The following is a 20763-nucleotide window of genomic DNA, read 5'->3' as shown; positions in this document are numbered from 1 at the left end:
TTACGGCTGGTGATCAGTATGTCGTCTAAGTAAATGAACACGAAGTCCAGGTCTCGGCCTACCACGTCCATCAGCCGCTGGAAGGTCTGCGTGGCGTTCTTAAGGCCGAACGGCATCCGAAGGAATTCGAACAGGCTGAATGGGGTGATAATCGCAGTTTTGGGGATGTCATCTGGATGGACCGGGATTTGGTGGTATCCCCGAATGAGGTCCACTTTGGAAAAGATGCGGGCCCCGTGTAAGTTCGCTGCGAAGTCCTGGATGTGAGGGATGGGATAGCGGTCCGAGGTGGTGGCGTCATTCAGCCTGCGGTAGTCGCGGCAGGGCCTCCACCCTCCGGTGGCTTTGGGGACCATGTGCAGGGGGGAGGCCCAGGGGCTGTCTGACCTGCGAACAATCCCCAGCTCCTCCATGTGACGGAACTCTTCCTTTGCCAGGCGGAGCTTGTCTGGAGGTAATCGTCGTGCTCGGGCATGAAGGGGTGGCCCTGTAGTGATGATGTGGTGTCGTACCCCATGTTTGGGCCTCGAATTCGTAAACGAAGGTGCCAAAATTGATGGGAATTCGGCTAGGAGCTTGGCGAAATCATCGCCAGAAAGGGAAATGGAGTCCAGGCACGGGGCTGGTGTGCTGATTTCTCCCAGGGGATAGGTCTGGAAGGTGCTAGAGTGGACTAACCGCTTCCCTTGCAGGTCGACTAACAGGTTGTGGGCCCGAAGGTCCAGGTAAAACGGCTGCTGCCGAATTGTAATTGAAGTGTACGGGTGCCGAAAGACCGTATCGTTGTACCGTTGGTGGCATTGAGTAGAGGACCGGGTGGCCTGTTACAAGTGTCGCGGCCGGTTGGGGGCAAAATACTGACCTCTGCTCCAGTATCAATGAGGAATTGCCGTCCAGATTTCTTGTCCTGAACGAATAGGAGGCTCTGTCGGCGGCCAGCTGCCGTAGCCATCAGCGGCGGCTGGCCCTGGCGTTTCCCTGAAACTTGCAGGGTGGGCGGCATCGACGGGCCTCCACACCCCACCTCTGATGGTAGAAGCACAGCTGGTTACCCGTGTTGTCGTTTGCGTTCCTGGGGTGTGGTTGCTCGGTTGCTGGGGCCGGGCGAGGCGGGCGTTGGGCTTGTGGCCTGGTGATTTGACTGACGGACGAACTGCTCTCACGCTTGGCCCTCCACAGGACATCTGCCCGGGCGGCCACCTCACGGGGGTTGCTGAAGTCGGCGTCAGCTAACAACAGGTGGATGTCATTGGGGAGCTGTTCGAGGAAGGCCTGTTCGAACATCAGGCATGGCTTGTGTCCCTCGGCCAATGCCAGCATCTCATTCATTAGGGCGGATGGGGATCTGTCTCCCAGGCCGTCCAGATGAAGCAGGCGGGCGGCACGCTCACGACGGGAGAGGCCGAAGGTCTGAATCAAAAGGTCTTTGAAAGCCGGGTACTTATCTTCCTCCGAAGGCGACTGGATGAAGTCTCCAACCTGGGCAGCTGTCTCTTGGTCCAGAGAGCTAACCACATGGTAGTACTTCGTGGAGTCGGAGGTGATCTGCCGAAGGTGGAATTGTGCTTCGGCCTGGTCAAACCAGACGCTGGGCCGAAGTGTCCAAAAGGTGGGCAGCTCGAGGGCCACTGCGTTGGCTGCTGCGCTGTCGGCCATTGTGCGGGTCCAAAATCCGTTTGGACCGTCGGGGTCACCAATGTAGCAGTTGCTACCGCGAAATAAAACAAGACGCTAGTCGGAGGATTGTCGAACAAGAACTGGTTTATTTTCCCGCCTCGTGCAGGCCCTTTAAGGGAGACTGTTCCCGCCCAATCCAACCAGCAATGACGTAAGTACTATGTCATCAAGACTTTCCCACGCGCGGGTTCTCCCCGTCGCTCGGGAAAGACGAGGCCTGCTGCCATCTTGGGCCTCGTCGCTCTGACCCTGCTCGACCCGACTGCCGAGCTGGTTCGACTGACTAAACGGTGAGTCTCCACAGGTGTGTAAATATGCTTGTATGAGATTCTTTTGTCCATTATTTTATTTTAACTGAGATATTTTTTTTTGGAAATTGGTGTATTAATTAAAATATTGGACAAAAGTATTTCATACAAATTTGTTATCTTTTGTATATTTGAACAAAGTGATTTTAAAGTAAGTTTAATTTGTGGAAGAACTCCTCAAAATTTAATGTTGAAGCAATCCAGAGATTCACTTAGTTAGAAAAGACATTAAGAGACATTCATTGTGTAATGGTTAGTTATTTTATTTTGTCTCTGAGAGAAGAAATGTTGCTATTTATATTTAGATTATAGTAAGAAGTATTCATGTCTTTAAAACCTAAAGCATGTGCATTGTCTGGTCCAGATGAACCTTCTCATCAGTGTCCAAGAAGTGAGCCTACTATATTAGTTGTCTTCAACAAGGGCCTTTAGAGGTCATAATGCAAATCACTGATTTCTTGAGAAGACAGGTTAGTGTGAAGTTAATTGAAAAATGAATTAGTCATCTATGTTTTTGAGTGACACCTGCATGAATGCTGTTGATGGTTTGGCATAAAAATCTGTATTTAGCAAATATCCAGAGTTAAGCAACAATAAAGTTTATAATGAATATTTGGCACTGAAAATACACCAACATCATGGTCATAAAAACACTAATGCTTGCAATTGTCACCATTTATATTTGTACAAAATTAATTTTAATGACTTTGTCCCATGACCTCATAATGATGTAAGTACTGAAAAGCCTGGATAGAGTAGACGTGGAAAGAATGTTTCCTTTAGTAGGAGAGACTAGTATCTGAGGACACGGTCTCAGAATAAAGGGATGCCCCTTAAGAACTAAGATAAGGAGGAATTTCTTCAGCCACAGAGTGGTGAATCTGTGGAATTCATTGCCACAGAGGGTCTTGGAGGCCATATCATTGGGTGTATTTAAGGCAGAGATTGATCGGTAAGGGGGCTAAGGGTTATGGGGAGAAGGTGGGATAATGGGGTTGAGAAAAAAAAAGTTAGTCATGATTGAAAGACAGAGGTGACTCAATGGGCCGAATGGCCTAATTCTGCTCCTATACCTTTTGGTCTTATGCATTTTAACCTACTTAAATGATTATACACTGTTCAAAGACAAACATCATTAAAGTGGACAAACTTTCTTAGTCAGCGTTTACGCTTTAGTGATCTGACTGTGAGATAGTCAGTTCATTCAGACAGTGGAGCCCTGCTCCTAATTTTTTGTGTGAATAAGTACAGAGAAATTCATTCCAACTTAGTGGAACTAAACACACCATAATAAAAACATCAAAGTGTTGGGGAATACATCTTGGAGGCAGGGTACATCTTGCTGACACGAGCATATGTAGTATATGGCATATTTAGCACTATTGACTGTGGATGAATTTTTCAGCAAAAAATGTTTTGGTCGCTAACAGATTTGAAAGAATTTCCTGGTGGATTTTCTGGTCCCTGGCTGGACTTTATAGTAAGAAGTCAGGGAAATTCCGACAGAGTTTAAGGGCTGAAAATCCTCACCCCTTTTGGACATATAAAATGATCTCTCAGTGGCTACAATTTAATTAATCAATTTTAACTTCTGTTTATTAGAGAATCTCAAGCATTTGTAGAGAAATTTGAAGGTGCTCTGGGGAAGGGGAAAGGTAGAAAGTTTTACGCCTACAAAGTGATGATGATGAAGGTTAGTATCTGACTTTCATTTTACTTCAAATATTATCTCTTTATGTTATTGTTGATATATAACCTTTAGACATTGACAGCAACCAGTAGCATACCTGATCCCTGTGCTCTGCACCTATGAGCTGAGAGAAGTTGTAATAGATGCTGCTGTCTTTCATGGGAGTAACAATGTTCACATTTCTTTAAGACTTCAGAGGTGATCCATGCTCTCATTAACAAAATGGGAGAATGAAACTAGTGGTATGTGGCTCAAAGGTGCAGCATTGTATGGTTGTCTCAATCCTTAAATGTTCCAGGAAAATTTCCCAGCACCAAACTCATAACTCAAGGTATACCTTTCAGAGTTAGCAGGTTAGAAGCTATAAGGAAGGACATAGTGGCATGAAGTAGTAGCAGTTATGATGAAGGAAATTATTGGAGGCTTTTGTAAATTTTGTTGTGGAATGTAAAATCTCTTTGAGTATGCAGACTGGAAATAATAATTTCAATGGTAATCTGCAACTTAGTTAACTGAGAGTGTGATTTCTATATCATGGTGGTATGATACTGATTTCCCTCACTATACTCCTGTAGTGGAGTGGATGGTAACTTTCGACATGTGTGTATGACGGAATTTTGTAGCAGCTCTCAATCCAAACAATTATTGGCACAGTGAACATTTCCTCCTTTAGTGAGCCTTTTCAGTTACCGTTCAGTTTCTTATTCTATAATTTTAATTATGCTATTATAATATTTTAGTTCTTGTTCATATATTTATACCATTTATACCATTTTGAACATTTCAGAAATGGATCAAATTTAAAAGGGACTTTGAAAATTTTAAGACTTCATGCATACCTTGGGAGATGAAAATAAAAGAAATTGAAAGTAAGTTCACTTTGTTACGTAAATATATTGTAGTTGCACATGGTGTTTCAATAAGTGGCTGTATTGAACTTGACCCAAACTGCCTCTCATGTTTGTTCCTGTACAATCTCTGGCTCCACACTATTAATATGTGGCTCTGTCGATCCATTATAATTGGAAGCCTTGCTACCACAGCCATTCCCTGAAGCGTAAGTGGTGACCAGGCCTCAGGTAGTGGATGTTGAGGGCCTTCCCCAACCTGCCCTGATAATCCATTTTGCTTTCTCAAATATTTCAAATGTTACTGATAATCAGAGACATTGAAATATGGTTGAAGTAGATTAAAAGAATCAGACAAATAAAAATTATGAAAGAAATGTAGTAACACATTTTCCTGATATAAATTAGTTAAAATTATTAACATTAAGAGTTTCACAGTGGGTTAACTGCTTCACACCTCCAGCAAACTGGATTCAATCCTGACCTCAGGTGCTGTCTTTGTGGAGTTTGCACATACCCCCTGTGACTGCAAGGGTGCTTTGATTCCCTTTCACATCCATCCCAAAAAACATGCATATTGATAATTGCCCCAAGTGTGTATCATAGAATCATACAGCACAGAAATGGGACCTTTCAACCTACCTTGTCTATGCCAACTGTGATGCTTATCTACACTAATCCCATTTGCCTGCATTAGGGCTGTAACCCTCTATACCTTCCCTATCCAAGTGCCTGTCAAAATGCCTTTTAAGCATTGTAATTATATCTGTCTCTGGCAGCTCGTTCCACATAACCACTATCCTCTGTGTGAAAAACTTACTCTTCAGATCTCCTGACGGGTCTGCATTCTAATTTGCTTCAGCATTAGTACCTCCCCATCCCCAATCCCACAACAACACACGTACATTCCTTGCGCAAGTTCTGTCCTCATAGTCCAATTCACTCTCATGAGAAGGAGCAGGCCATCATGTGATAATCCACACTGCCCAACACCAGTTGGAACAACTGGATAGGGAGGAGATTAAAGTGAATCTTGGGTAAATGATTCAAGATCCCAGTGATTCAAGTAGCTCTCTTCAATTTTTAAACATCTGAAACATTAATCATCCCCAGATCTTCCTTGTCCTACTGAATTCCTCCAGCAGTTTGTTTTCTGCTCTTGATAGAGCCATTTATCATGAGATTCCTGTTTTTTTATTTCTTTATTTACCAATGAAAGTTGGATGTTCCAAATAAAAATTAGCAGATGATGGCTATTTATGAATTTAAGATTATGGAAAATCATGTTTCCATTCAGATATCTGTAACATTTTTATTGGTTCTGTTGAGAAAGTTTCAGAAGATGGGGCACTATAGGTATTTTAGGTCAAAGATGTATCAGGCACACTGAGTTTTTATTGCCTATTTTTCTGCAGTGATTCCTTCAGATGTTTTATACCAATATCTGCAAACACTGAATTTTGTTTTCATCATCGTATTATTTTCACTTGCATCTGCATCCTTATCATTGTCTCCCTAGGTGACATTGAGAAACTGCTTTAATATTGAAGAGAGAAATTTTATTGTACATTGTGATCATCTCCTGTCCTCCTAAGCACACTGCTGTAAATTGAATCTAAACATCTGAGTCATGACTGAAAGCCTGCCTTGTGCACTGTCACACAATGCAGGGTTAAAACTTGGGATGGCAACCTAGGATGCAGTGGCCAAATAGGGTGCTGAACATTCTGGACAAGGGAGATTTTAACTCCTGGTGTAATTCACATTACCACTGACTCAGTGGTAATGACGTCATCACTGCCAAAATCATGGAGGGTCAGACTGCAACCTGGGTCCCTGTCACTTGCAAACTCTAAACTCACTGTTCAGTAGATCTCAGTTGACCTTCAGTGATCTCTCCTAAATCTATTTCTTTGACCATGTCTTTGCTCTCCCCTCTAATTCAATTCTCTTGCTGTGCCCATTGACCCTCTACTTTGAATTATGAAGTGACATGAAACACTTTATTACATTAAAACTACAGTATAAGTGGAAAACTAACATATATGTTTTCAGAAAGTAAGTTGAAATATTATGGGACTCATAAAATCTTTTCCTTTGTCACAGGTCACTTTGGTTCTTCTGTAGCTTCATATTTTATTTTCCTACGTTGGCTCTATGGGATCAACTTGGTTCTCTTTGGTTTAACTTTTGGACTGGTTGTCATTCCAGAGGTGGGCCTTGGGTTTTCAACTATACTTCAGTTTAAGTTTATAAAATTGGATGGAATTTTTAAAAATATCAGTCTTTTGTAATATATTTCTTCATGCCTTGCAGAATTAAATCACAAAACATAATTTTAAAAACAGATGCAAATTGTGTAAATGGAATCTACATAATTGCACAATGAGAGCAATCAAATGCAGTGGAGGTAAAAATTAGAAGAGACATAAAATCAATGCCAAGTCCATATCACCTGCTACTCACTATTGAACAAGCCTCCAGTGAACCATTTGGAAATCCTGAAGCCCATTAACTCCCTGTGTTGTTCCATTTTTATGTATTTGTCTATGTATGATTATATTTCACAATGAGTTCCATCATAACAAACTGGGGTAAACATTCATTGGAAAGGAGCAAAAAAAAAGGATAGCATATCTAAGGGCAGCCATAGTGTGCCTCCTGTTGAAGAACTGTAGGCTAGGTTTAAGTAATGCAGGTTAGATTTGAGTGGACCTGGCCACTCATGATATTGGGCCTTTTGCTGAGGCGTTCAACTAATGAAGTTAGTAATTGGTGCTAACTAAACATAGCAATTATCTAATTGAGTGTTCTGACTACACTTCAGTAAAGCATTTGATAAGGTCCTGCATGGTAGATTTTGGATCCCATTTGCCTTAAGCCAGAAGTTTAAGGCATATGGGATACAAAGTGAGCTGGTAATTGGATTCAAAATTGGTTTGGTGAAAAGAGGCAGAGGGTAGTGGTGGAAGGATGTTTTCCTGATTGGAAGTCCGTGACCAATTGTGTACCACAGGGGTCGGTGAGGGGACCCTTGTTGTTTGTGATATATATTAATGACTTGGATGTGAATGTAGGAGGTATGATTAATAAGTTTGCAGATGGCACGTGTTGGTTAGACTGCGGTTGGAGTATTGTGTACAGTTCTGGCCGCTGCACTACAGAAAAGATGTGGTTGCACCGGAGAGTGCAGAGGAGATTCATTAGGATGTTGCCTGGGTTAGAGGACTTTAGATATGGGGAGAGATTAGATAGGCTGGGGTTGTTTTGCCTTAAGCAAAGGTGGCCAGATAGAAGTATATAAATTTATAAGAGGCATAGGTAGCGTAGACAGTCAGAATCTTTTTCCAGTGGTTGAGATATCAAAAACAAGACAGCAAAAGTTTAAGGTGAGAGGAAGGAGTTATAAAGAGGATGTGAGGGGAAAATTTTTACACAAAGAGTGATTGATATCTGGAACTCGCTGCCAGATAAGATGGTGGAATCAGATACAATCACTACTTTTTTCTCCCCGTGTGCCCATGTGGGTTTCTTCCGGGTGCTCCGGTTTCCTCCCACATTCCAAAGACGTATGGGTTAGGAGCTGTGGTCATGCTATGTTGGCACCGGAAGAGAGGCGACGCTTGCGGGCTGCCCCCAGCACATACTCAGTAATGCAAAAAGATGCATTACACTGTGTTTCGATGTACAGGTGATTAATAAATTAATATCTTATCTTATATCTTGTCTTATTTAAACAAGGCACTTAAACAAGCAAGTTATAAGAGGATATGGAGCTAATGCAGGAAAATGGCATTGTGTAGATGGGCAAAAAGTCATGAATGGAGTGGGCCGACAGGTCTGTTTCTGTACTGCACAACTCTATAGCTCTACAACTATGAGATTGGAATCAATGCGCATAAGTTAATCATGTACCATTGGTCCCAGTGTCTATGTTTGAAGGCCATCCAATTTACTCCCTACAGACTTGTCATGGGAAGTTCATGTGAAAGATTACCAGTGAAGATGAAACACTGTGTAGTGAGGGGATGAACTGTTTAAAAAAAGAGTGTTAGGGAAGAGAAAAAAGGAATTTTTCACTATTGGTTTAAAATATGCTATGATGATGCAGAAGGTCTCTAGAGTCATAGAGTTGTACAGCATAGGAACAGGTCCTTTAGCTGACCATCATGCCTAACTATACTAATCCCTCTTGCCTGCATTAATTCCATATCCCTCTATCCCTTGCTCTTTCAAGTTCAGTCCTAGGACAACTTTTGTTTATCATGGTTTTGCCTTTTGCCAAGAGAAAGTGTTGTCATCATTTGTATATGATATTAAATTTAAGAACTATAGCTGAAAATCAAAGAAAAGCATAAAAAGGTATTGATAACAGTTTTATACTTCAGGTGTTGATGGGCCTGCCATATGGCAGCATTCCTCGGAAGACTGTGCCAAGGGCAGAACAGCCGACTGCTATGGATTTTTCAGTGCTTTGGGAGTTTGGGGTGAGTGTTGTATTCCATTTTCAAAATTAGGTTCCATTAAATTTCAGGGGTGATTGAACGTGCAGAAATTATTATGCAACATATTTAGTACTACTGACCCAAGGGTGAATTTCTAGGCAAACATGCCTTAAGACTTACTTCAGCCTTTCAGTGTCAGTCCATGGAAGGAGATGCAGAAGTTGTTTAGTCAGGGTCTTTGTTCTCCGAATCCAAGCTGCCTACTGTTGATTTTTTTGTGTGTATCTACCATCTTAGTTTTGAAAATATTTTTTTAACATTTAAAATATGTAAGACCAATGGGTTCCTGTATTGTATATTTAAAGCATTCTAAATTTTCATATATTTTGACAATATTTTGTGAAGTACATCCATTTTGTCATTGTCAGGTTCACTTCTTAATTATTCCATCATATCCAAATGAGTGCTAGGGATTTAATTTGGTGATGTCATGTTTGAGGCATTAAAGATCTTTTTGACCAATATCAAATATTTTATATACTTTTATACTAATGATTTTTTTAAGTGAATTTTACAAACTATATTGCCATTAATCTTTCCAATGATGTCTTGAAAACCTCATGGGATGACATGTTTTAGAAATGTGTTTTTCGATACCTTGTACATAATATGCTGTAAGGTTAAGTCATGATGTTTGAACATTTAAATGTAAATCAATGGTATAACAGGATGATTGTAAAATGAACACTGTATTTTACAGGGTTATATAAAGTATTCAGCTCTTTTCTATGGATACTACAGCAATCAACGAATGATTGGTGTGTTCAAGTATAGATTACCCTTGTCTTATTTCATGGTTGGTGTGGGTTCCTTTGGATACAGTCTCATGGTTGTGATCAGAACGTGAGTATTGATTAAGCTGTAGTGAGACTGTTTAGATTCTTGTGCAGTTGTTACTGAGTCCATCCAGGACTATGATAGAGCACCTATTCCATAGAAAGTAATGGAGAGTTGTAGTCAAGTGACTTTGTAAGCTATGAAGCCTGAACTGTTTGTGATATCACCTGTCACCAAACTGTCTGCTTAGATGTGATGTGTATTGAAAGTACTGATTTAAAATATCATTTATGTTTTATGACAATATTGATCCTGTATAGAATGGCACGAAATGCAAATGAAAGTGGAGTTGATGGAGATGATGGAGATTTCAACTTTAGCTGGAAAATGTTTACTAGTTGGGATTATCTAATTGGAAATCCCGAAACAGCTGATAACAAGTTTGCATCCATTACAACCAGTTTTAAGGTAAATTTAGCACTCTGTTGAATTAAATCGTTATTGTCCATGCATATTGATTGTTTCTACTACATGTTAAATTGTAAAAATAATAATAACCTGTGTGTTCCCCTCCTTCCCCCATGGAACTTGAGTGATCAAAACTGAGACAGCTGAACATATGCAGCAAGTCAGGCAGTACCTTTGGGGAAAGAAACAGAGTCAATGTTTCAGATTGATGATCTTCCATCAGAACTCTGTTTTGATTTTAGATTTCCTGCACCTGTAGTTTTTTTTTGCTTCTTGATGAAAATTAAGAAAAATGTTGTATTTTTCAAGGACATTTTCCTTGAATTTGGGACACAAGAGACTACAGATGCTGGAATCTGGAGTGACAAACAACCTGCTGAAGGAACTCAACAGGTCAAGCAGCATCTGTGGGAGGAAAGGAATTATCAATGCTTTGGGTCAAAACCAAAACAGATTGTTGTTCCTTGAATTTGAGTTTTGCATGATATTGCTGCTGTTGTCCTTTGGTGGTAGAGTTCACAGAGGACTAGGGTTCAGGTGAAGTAATCCTACAGAGCTATTGCAGTGTATGATGTTCACGTGGCAAGACAGTAGCGCGGCTGGTAGAGCTCTGCATTGGAACTCCTGCAACCCGGGTCCAATCTTGACCTTGTGTGCTGCCTGTGTGGAGTTTGCTCTTTCTCCTTGTGACCCCATGGGTTTCTCCTGGGTGTCCCTGCTTTCTCCTCCATCCCAATTGTCCCAAGGTGTGGGTGGGTGGTAGAATTGATGGGCATGTGGGAATAAGTTCTAGGGAAAAAATTAGTGATGGAAATGGATTGCTCTGTAAGCTGGCACAGACTTGATAGACCAAATGACTCCTGCTACATTATTAGAAAATATGGAAAGTATGGAAATGCATGCAGCTGCAGTTAGGATTGGAGGAAGTTGGGTATTGATTTTAGTGGAAGGAACAACTCAAGTGAACTGCACTATTTGATATGTTATGCTTTTTGAGCATTGCACCTATCTTGGCCACTGATGAAAATTTCACATCCCTGACTTCAATCTCATAAATCTTTTAAGGTCATAAATCTTTTAAGAGATTGACTGGGCTTGTGCTTCTTTCTATCCAATTGAGAAAGCTAAGGAGAGTACCTTGGGGTGTAAAACATTGAGAGGCTTAGGCAAAATGAACAGAAAGGACCCCGCCCCCTTCCCTCAGCAGAGAGGTTGACAATTAGGATGTATACCCTGAAATTGTACAGAATCATAGCCATACATACAGAAGCAGGCCCTTTGCTCCATCAAGTCCACACCCACTCTCAAGCACCCATTTACAGTACACTAATCCAATTTTTATTCCCATCAACTCCTTCCCCACACCTAACACTCTAGGGGCAATTTACAGTGGCCATTTAACTTACCAACCCACATATCTTTAGGACGTGGGAGGAAACCCATGCGGTCAGGGAGAATATGCAGACTCCACACAGAGAGTGCCCAGGTCGGACTGCTGGAGCAGTCAGGCAGCAGCTCTACTAGCTGCACCACTGTGCCATGTATGTTTAAGGTCATTGATAGCAGGGGATTGGAAAGAAGAGGAAAATGTTTTATAACCAAAGAATGGTAGGAATCTAAATACTCCCTCCAACAGTACTTAATGATGAGTACTGACAAAACTACTAATTGATCTGTGAGGTGTCCAAATGGCTAAACTCTTTTTCAGCTGGCATGTGCATGGCAGGCCAAATGGGACCTTCAATGGTATAAATTGTTGATTCTAGATGATGGAAAAACCCTGAAAGGTAAAGATGTGAGCTGTTCATTGCAGAGTAGCCAGCCTCTGCCTTTGTCTTCCAACTATAGTGTTAAAATTAGTGACCATTTCAGCTTCTATTTCTTGCCAATGACCCAACCAAACCATCAAGATGGTGATAGAGGGTGTCTTGACAATAGAGAAGTAGAAATGACTATATTTTCTCATGCTTTACATGTATTTACCTCCCACTTTTGTGTCCAAAACTGGATTCTACCAGCATACTCATAAAAATGTGATGCGTTACCTTAATCATCATTCAATATAGGTTGTGATAGCATATCATATCAAGTTAGTTCACATTAGTTAATCACATTAGTTCTAAATAAATATGTTTAAAAATAATATTTATTGGCAATATTGTTTATTTGATAGCTGATCTCCTATAGATGCAATATTTTAGACAAACAGAATTAGATGGCAGATAGATAATTAGGGAAGGGGATGGTAACATTTTTGACTGTACCTGTGAGTTTGCTGTGTAGGGATTGAGCACAGGGTGGATGTGGTGATTGTTCAATAGGGATGTTAACTCAGGCAGAAACCCAATGCCAGCACCGGCTTAAAGTCCTAGACAACCTCGTTTAAAAATTAAAATAAAGAAACCATGCAATAAAGTGTCAAAATCTACTGTTCAAAGAGTCATAGAGAGATATGGCATGGAAACAGACTGCAAAATGCTCTGCACCACCTTGATGATTTTCTTTATGCTGACATCTGTGAGACAACACACCGTGTTGGACTTAGCACAGCAGTTTTAGAAAAGCCCATCTTTTCCCATTTTGAATTCCTTTAGATGACTGCATTTCTAAATTTTGAAGTGCCTTCCCAAACCACAGCTATTAGTCCTGTTGCGAAGTGCAGATGCTCTAGACTACACTTGCTGAATGATATCACTTTACTCGAAGATCTTTTCATTTATTTTATCCTCCTACCCTGCCATTTGGACACCTACTTAACTACCCAGCTGTGTCAACCTCTGGGAGAGAGCAGCTGCTCTATGCTCTGCAGCAACTCTTAAGTACTCCTCAATTTAAGAAACTTGATCATATTGCTACCCTTGCACAGCTTTAGTAATATTATTCATAAGTATAACTGGTTATTCTGAACAATTATACATTATTTTGTCAGGAATCCATTGTGGATGAAGAGGAAAATCAAAAAGATGAAAATATTCACCTCAGGAGATTTTTAGTTGTTTTGGCTAATTTTCTTATATTTTGTTGTCTTGCTGGAAGTGGGTATCTCATTTTTTACGTTGTGAGAAAATCCCAAACTTATTCAACAATAGATACCTTAACCTGGTATCAAAAAAATGAGGTAAGCATTCCTTTACAATAACTGCCATAAAATGAATAGAATTATTGAAGTATCATAATATTTAGTTTTATTTGAAGGAATGTACATTGAAACTGTTTCGTTTGAAATTTTATTTTAACAGTGGAATATAACTTCTAATTTTTTCAAACAAATATGTTATGAAGATATCCTGATCTATATTATGGTTGAAAATAACAGATCACTTACATTTAAGAGCAATTTCTTCTATATTTATTATAGTTCCCTCACTACAATATTTCACAGCTTTATTTAGCTCGGATAAACATGCTATCTGATTTGCCCTCTCGGTTATGGACCAATTAATTTACAAGAGTTTGATGTTTAGTGATTTGTCTGTAAACACCTTAAATCAACTAATTTGGCAGAAATCATCCAAATTATTAGCAATAACTTTTAAATATGTTAATTTTGTAGATTGACATAGTTATGGCATTGTTGGGAATGTTTGTTCCTCCACTATTTGAAACAATTGCTGCTCTGGAAAATTATCATCCCCGTATTGCATTGAAATGGCAGCTGTGGCGAATGTTTGCCCTTTTCCTTGGTAATCTATACACATTTCTGCTGGCTCTTATTGATCAAGTCAATGTGCAGGTGAGAAACTCTCATTGAATCTATTTCTGCTTACTCTGGTGTACTTTTGTTTCTGGGTAATTCACAACTCATTTTTGTAAGTTATATTATCCATTAAAATCCTCTGCCAAGACTGAAGTGACAGAACCTTACATATTAACAGATGAAGTTAATAAAGACAGCTAGTAACCACAATGATATTGTTAACAGCAGCTCAGTCTTTGTAAGAAATGGAACTACATCTGGACGTCCACTGATAGAGACACATCTTCACATCTCTTTTTACTGATAGGCATGATGCCTTGAAAGATGGTTGCTGGTGCCTCATTGGGTGTATCTAGGCTGACTTTACTGACTTATGATCCCCTTAGTATGGGATCTTTTACAAAGTATAAAAAACGTTATGCTGCATTTGGGGTGCTTCTTAAAAACATCTGCAAAACAAGCTCTATTTCAAAACAATGTTAAGATTACAAACATCCTTGCACTTGTGGTTTTTATTTTTCATCTCATGGACACTGCATTTATGTTCTATTTTAAATTTGTGTTTAAAATAAAGCAAAAGTTCAAGTGAAAATTTGTTTCAACCATAATCACATCACTAGCAGTTTACTGTGGCTGCTTCAAAGAAGCCAGTGTCATTAACATCAACTGCATCTTCATAACCACAAATAGATTAACTGGTTTCAAACACTGTATAAGAATATTAATAGCTCCACATCATTCTACACGTGGTAAAGTTATGTGGAATTTTTTTTAGCTTTTCTCTTTTCATCACAGAATTATGAAGTGACAAAATCAAAATTCAAATTGAAGACATGCTTTAGGCCAATGTTTAAGAGGTTCATTAAGAATAATGAACAATGGTGTTGAATTTCCCTGACTTCAGTACAACAGCTATACACTGTCAGTGGACAAGACTGGACTATGACATGGCAATTTCTACATTTCATATTCCAGTAATCAGCACTCTAATTGCAGCATATCATTCTTCATGTGATCTTATGAAAATTAGAATTTCTATGCTATTCCATGCCTGCCCTAAGGAAATCTGGAGTCTCTGCACTCTTTTAATTCAAAAAGAGGGCCATGTTAGTACTGAATGTGAATAATTTGAACTTGAGAGGAATACAGAGAAAAAGAAAGAAATTAATCAGCCACAGTAGCTACATATGATAATCAATCTTGTGAGCAAAAAGCAAAAAAGTATACTGTGAGAGAGCCCATGGATGCAAATTGACATTTTGAAAAATACATTTAGTTATCATACTGCTTGTTACAGCAATAATTTGAGATCCAGCAAACACCATGTAATAAAGACTTTAAAAAGCTAAGGTCACAAGATATCAGAAGCAACAAACAATCTGCCGGAGGAACTCAGTGAGTCAAGCAGCATCTGTGGCGGGAAAGGAATTGCTGATGTTTCAGGTTGAAACCCTGTATCAGGACTGAGAGTGGAGAGGGGAGATGGCCAGTTTAAAGAGGAGAGTGGTGAGACAGGAGTCTGAGAGGGACAGGATGGGAAAAGGGTAAGTAGCTGTGGGAGTCAGTGTGCTTAAAGTAAATATCATTGGATAGTTTGTCTCCTGAGATGGATATGGAGAGATCTAGAAAAGGGAGAGAAGTGTCAGAAATGATCCATGTGAATTTGAGACCAATCCCCTTCTCCACTTTATACCTGCCATCTCTCCTCTCCAACCCCAGTCCTGATGTAGGGTTTCGACCTGAAACATCATCAATTCCTTAACCCCCACAGAAGCTGCTCGACCCACTGAGTTCCTCCAACAGATTGTTTGTTGCTCCAGATTCCAGTATCTGCATTCTCTTGTGTCTCCAATATATTAGACCATAAGACACAGGAGCAGAATTAGGCCATTCGGCCCTTTTGAATCTGCTCCTCCATTCAATCATGGCTGATTTATTTTTCCCTCTCAACCCCATCCTTCTACCTTCTCCCTGTAACCTTTACTAATCAAGAACCTATCAGCCTCCACTTTAAATATACCCAATGACTTGGCCTCCGCAACCATCTGTGGCAATGAATTCCACTGAGTCACCACCCCTCTGGCTAAAGAAATTCCTCCTCATCTCTCTTCTAAAGGGACATCCTTCTATTCTGAGGGTGTGCCCTCTAGTCCTAGACTCTCCCACTACTGGAAACATGCTCTCCACGTCCACTCTATCCAGGCCTTTTAATATTCGGTAGGTTTCAATGAAATCCTCCCTCATCCTTCTAAACTCCAGTGAGTACAGGCCCAGAGACATCAAATGCTCCTCATATGTTAACCTTTTCGTTCCTGGGATCATTCTTGTAAACCTCCTCTGGACCCTCTCCAATGCCAGCTCATTCTTCCTTGGATATGGAGCCCAAAACTGCTCATAATACTCCAAACGTGGTCTGACCACACCTTATGAAGTCTCAGCATTACATCCTTGCTTTTATATTCTAGTCCTCTCAAAATGAATGCTAATGTTGCACTTACCTTCCTTACTACTGACTCAACCGGCAAGTTAACCTTTGGGGAATCCTGCACTAGGACTCCCAAGTCCCTTTGCACCTCCAATTTCTGAACTCACTGCCCATTTAGAAAATAGTCTACACCTTTATTCCTTCCACCAAATTGCATGACTGTACACTTCCCTACACTGTATTCCATCTGCTGCTTCGTTACCCATTCTCCCAACCTGTCCAAGTCTTTCTGCAGACTCCCTGCCTCCTCAACACTACCTGCCCCTCCGCCTATCTTTGTATCATCCGCAAACTTAGCCACAAAGCCATCAATTCCATCATCTAGATCATTAACATATAACGTGAAAAGTAACAGACCCAACACTGACCCTTGCGGAACACCACTAGTCACTGGCAGTCAACCAGAAAAGGCCCCCTTTATTCCCTCTCTTTGCCTTCTGCCAGTCAGCCAATTTTCTATCCATGCTGGTATCTTTCCTGTAATACTATGGGCTCCTATCTTGTTTAGCAGACTCATGTGCTGCACCTTGACAAAGGCCTTTTGAAAATCCAAGTAAACAATATCCACTGACTCTCCTTTGTCTACCCTGTCTGTTACTTCCTCAAAGAATTACAACAGATTTGTCAAGTAAGACCTCCCCTGAAGGAAACTATGCTGACTTCAGCCTATTTTATCATGAGCTTCCAAGTACCTCGAAACCTCATCCTTAATAATGGACTCTAACATCTTACCAACCACTGAAGTCAGGTTAACTGGCCTATAATTTCCTGTCTTTTGCCTCCCTCCCTTCTTAAAGAGAGGAGTGACATTTGAGATTTTCCAGGCCTCCAGAACCATTCCTGACTCTAGTGATGCTTGAAAGATCACTACTAGTGCCTTCACAATTTCTTCAGCTACCTCTTTCAGAACACTAGGGTGTAGTCCATCCAGTCCAGGCGACTTATCCACCTTCAGACCTTTCAGTTTCCCAAGTACTTTCTCCTTAGTAATAACGACTGCACTAACTTCGGCCCCCAGACTTTCTCTTTTTGACCTCCTTAATTGCTTTTTGCCACTTTTTGACCTCCTTAATTGCTATATCAATTCCTCCTGGAACTATTGTTGGCCATTAAATGCATCCTCTTAAATATAAAAGTTTTAAAAGTTGCCGTTATTTGTGTGAATATGTCATGCTGTGCATATTTGTTTATTTGTACATTAATAATGCTAGGAATACAAACCTCTGCATGTTTGGTTTCCAGCTGGAATTAAATCAATTGTGGGGCAATCAATCCCAATTTGATGAATCCTGTCAATTTTCCCCAGAGATTGCCAGACGTACATGAGAGAGCAGGTCTGCTGTCTTCTGGCTGATTCTGGAAAAACATAGGACCATGACAGATCCAGATCTAAGCTATTTCTTTAAAATATTTTTGCTGTACAAGTGTAGTTTTAAACATGATGTTTTCTTTCTCTTCTTCAGTTGGCAGAGGAAGAAAGTATAAAGAATAAGACTTTAGCCATGATTAACTCCTTCAATTTAACATCTAACAATTCAACCTCTGGAAATATTCCACAAATAGATCCTGCAGATTTTCCCCGAGGGCCTTGCTGGGAGACTGGTGTTGGAATGGTACGTCACCTGAATCTATACTGTAGAAGTGGACTTTGGAATACTTTGTTTCTTAGTTGTGTTTTTCATGTCAACAGTACATTGCACAATGCTGTATCACATAATATGCATTAGGTTCAAGCATGGAATAATATATTTACTTCAAGTTTATATTGGTCAAATTATATTAGTGTAAATGAAATTATGTTTTGATAGATTTAACTGTGTAGTAAACATGCAAAAGTATTGAAAGATTGAATCATTGCACTATTTACTGAATAACTTTTGTTATTTTACTATTCATAGGAATTTACAAAGCTTACTGTGTCTGACATACTTGTAACTTATGGAAGTATATTTGTTGGAGATTTCCTTCGTGCCTTATTTGTCAGATTTGTTAACTACTGCTGGTGCTGGGATCTGGAGTATGGATTTGTTAAGTATTATTTCTCAAAAGAAATATGTTGAGTGAATTAATAATCACTAATGTTCTATGTCTATATGTTTGATACATGATTAAAGATTAAAAATTAAATTTATGCTCATCTAATCACAGTTGAATATGCAAAGATGAATTTGTTTATAAGAAGATATCTGTACTTTGCTTAATAACAACATTTAAAAATAATTCCTTCAGGAAAAATGGCTAGTTGGTGTTTATAGACCCATTGGCAAGGAGTAAATGGCTCTAACGGTTGTTAATTGTGTGTTGTAAAAGGAAGTCATGGACAGTTTGTTTTTTTTTCTAATAACCTTGCAACATTTACTCTTAACATTTCAGCCTTCATATACTGAATTTGACATCAGTGGAAATGTTCTAGGACTTATCTTCAATCAAGGGATGATATGGTAATGAAGACTTTTCTTACAACCATATGATTAATAAAGTAAAACTGCTCAATCTTAGCCCAATGGGCTAACGAAGCACGTCATCCTATGATCCCTCAATGAGCAAGGTGGGGTGAGAACCAAGCTCAAAAATAATCAAGGAAAATCCACTGGTTTTTAATGAATATATAAAGAACAAGAGGAATTAAGGAAAAAGGGTCCATTTAAAAATCTTGTCGAGCCAGAAAATCTTTGTTTTTTAATGAATGCTTTGTACTTATCTTCATTAAAGAAAGAATGGTGCAGACATAATTGGAGAAGTGCAAAATATTAATGAAATGGATATAGTGAGAGAGGATGTAAGGGTTTGGAATATTTGCTAATCTCCCTGATTGGATGGAATATACCCAAAACTGTCATGTGAGTCTCAGTGGAAATATTGGAGACTTTGATCATTTTCACTCCAGTCTAGTTGCAGGTGTGCCATCTCCCATCTCCCTTGCAGCCACGCCTCTCCATAGAAATGAATGGAATCACTGGAAGTGTGCCAGGCCTAACTGGGCACAGTGTTCATTTGCCAACTTTCCTCAAGTAATGACAGGAAAACTGTTGAGGGTCACTCTCCACAATGGCATCCAGCAGTGCCAGCGTGATAGCAGCAATCAGCTGTACAATAGTCTGTGACTTTGGTGTTTGCACACCTTTGCGCAGCAGCCTTGAAACTCTTCACATTTACAATGGTAATATGTTGTAATCCTGGTGGAATGCCAGTATGTTTAGTGAAAATTTCAGTCCATTATGGTGCTAACATTGAAGAAAATTATCCCGCAGAACTGGATTGCTGCCAGTAGATGGAGGTAGCAGCTTTGAAAGCCTTTTTCCCAATCAATGTAGAGAAGAAATAAAATGAAATAACTTTCATATCCTCAGAATGTCTCAAATTACTTCACAGTCAATTAAGTACCTCAAAGCGTTGTCCTTGTAAATATAAGAAAACATGCAGCCTTACAAATATCATTACAAAATACCACAAACAACCATGTGATAATGATTGAATCATTTGTTTCAAATATTAAACACCTGTAGATAGTGAAAGACAACAAAATAGGATCAAGCTAGTTCTTGTAATGCTGGTACTCGTATTCATGAGCTTTACACTGAATTGAAGAGTATTCTTCTATTTTTCAGGATGGGCACCTTCTATTCTCCTGGCTTAATTGGCATCAATATTCTACGGCTGTTGACATCTATGTACTTTCAGTGCTGGGCTGTTATGTGTTGCAATGTCCCTCAGTCAAGAGTTTTCAAGGCATCGGGATCTAATAATTTCTACATGTCATTATTATTGTTGATTTTATTCCTAAGTTTATTGCCAGTAGTCTACACCATAATGACATTTACCCCCTCATTTGATTGTGGGCCATTCAGGTAATCAGTTTTAAAGAAACCTATCCTGTATTAAGTCAATATATTGTCTGCTATATAATGAAACAACCATGGATTACACTTCTTCATACTATATACCTTTTTCTTTTGTTCATATCTGAACTAATAAGCTTTTGGCCAAGAAATTGTAGAGTAATATGAGAAGCAATTACAGTAACACATCAACATGGTTTCAATTTGGATCATCTTATCAAGTAAGTGTATCTTATAATTACAGCCATTGCAGCACAGAAGGTCATTTGACATTAACCCTGTAAAATAGAACTTAATTCCATTTTTCAGCTCTTACCCTTATCATTTTATATTCCTTATTTTCAAATAGATGTCCAATTTTTCTATAAACTTCTATATCTAAATAACCACTTTGCAAAGCATTTCATGCTGTATGTAATAACCCACTGTGTGATCTTTCTCCCCTCCTACATTGCAAAGTAACCAATAA

General features: G+C 39.6%; 1 protein-coding gene across 1 annotated transcript in view; it reads left to right on the top strand.

Moving 5' to 3' along the window:
• The window catches only part of tmc2b (transmembrane channel-like 2b), a 39461-nt gene that overhangs the window by 2650 nt on the left and 16048 nt on the right, over positions 1-20763 (top strand). The window contains exons 2-13 of the mRNA XM_052020645.1: positions 3588-3678; positions 4463-4544; positions 6630-6736; positions 8912-9010; positions 9729-9871; positions 10126-10273; positions 13203-13391; positions 13827-14006; positions 17919-18068; positions 18354-18482; positions 18829-18896; positions 20064-20303. Of these exons, the coding sequence (XP_051876605.1) occupies positions 3588-3678; positions 4463-4544; positions 6630-6736; positions 8912-9010; positions 9729-9871; positions 10126-10273; positions 13203-13391; positions 13827-14006; positions 17919-18068; positions 18354-18482; positions 18829-18896; positions 20064-20303 (1626 nt within the window). The remainder of the gene's footprint in view (positions 1-3587; positions 3679-4462; positions 4545-6629; positions 6737-8911; positions 9011-9728; positions 9872-10125; positions 10274-13202; positions 13392-13826; positions 14007-17918; positions 18069-18353; positions 18483-18828; positions 18897-20063; positions 20304-20763) is intronic.

Source organism: Pristis pectinata, chromosome 7, assembly GCF_009764475.1.
Source record: "Pristis pectinata isolate sPriPec2 chromosome 7, sPriPec2.1.pri, whole genome shotgun sequence".
Lineage (NCBI taxonomy): Eukaryota > Metazoa > Chordata > Chondrichthyes > Rhinopristiformes > Pristidae > Pristis > Pristis pectinata.
The sequence above is the reverse complement of the archived record's forward strand: the minus strand, read 5'-3'. Positions and strand labels throughout refer to the sequence as shown.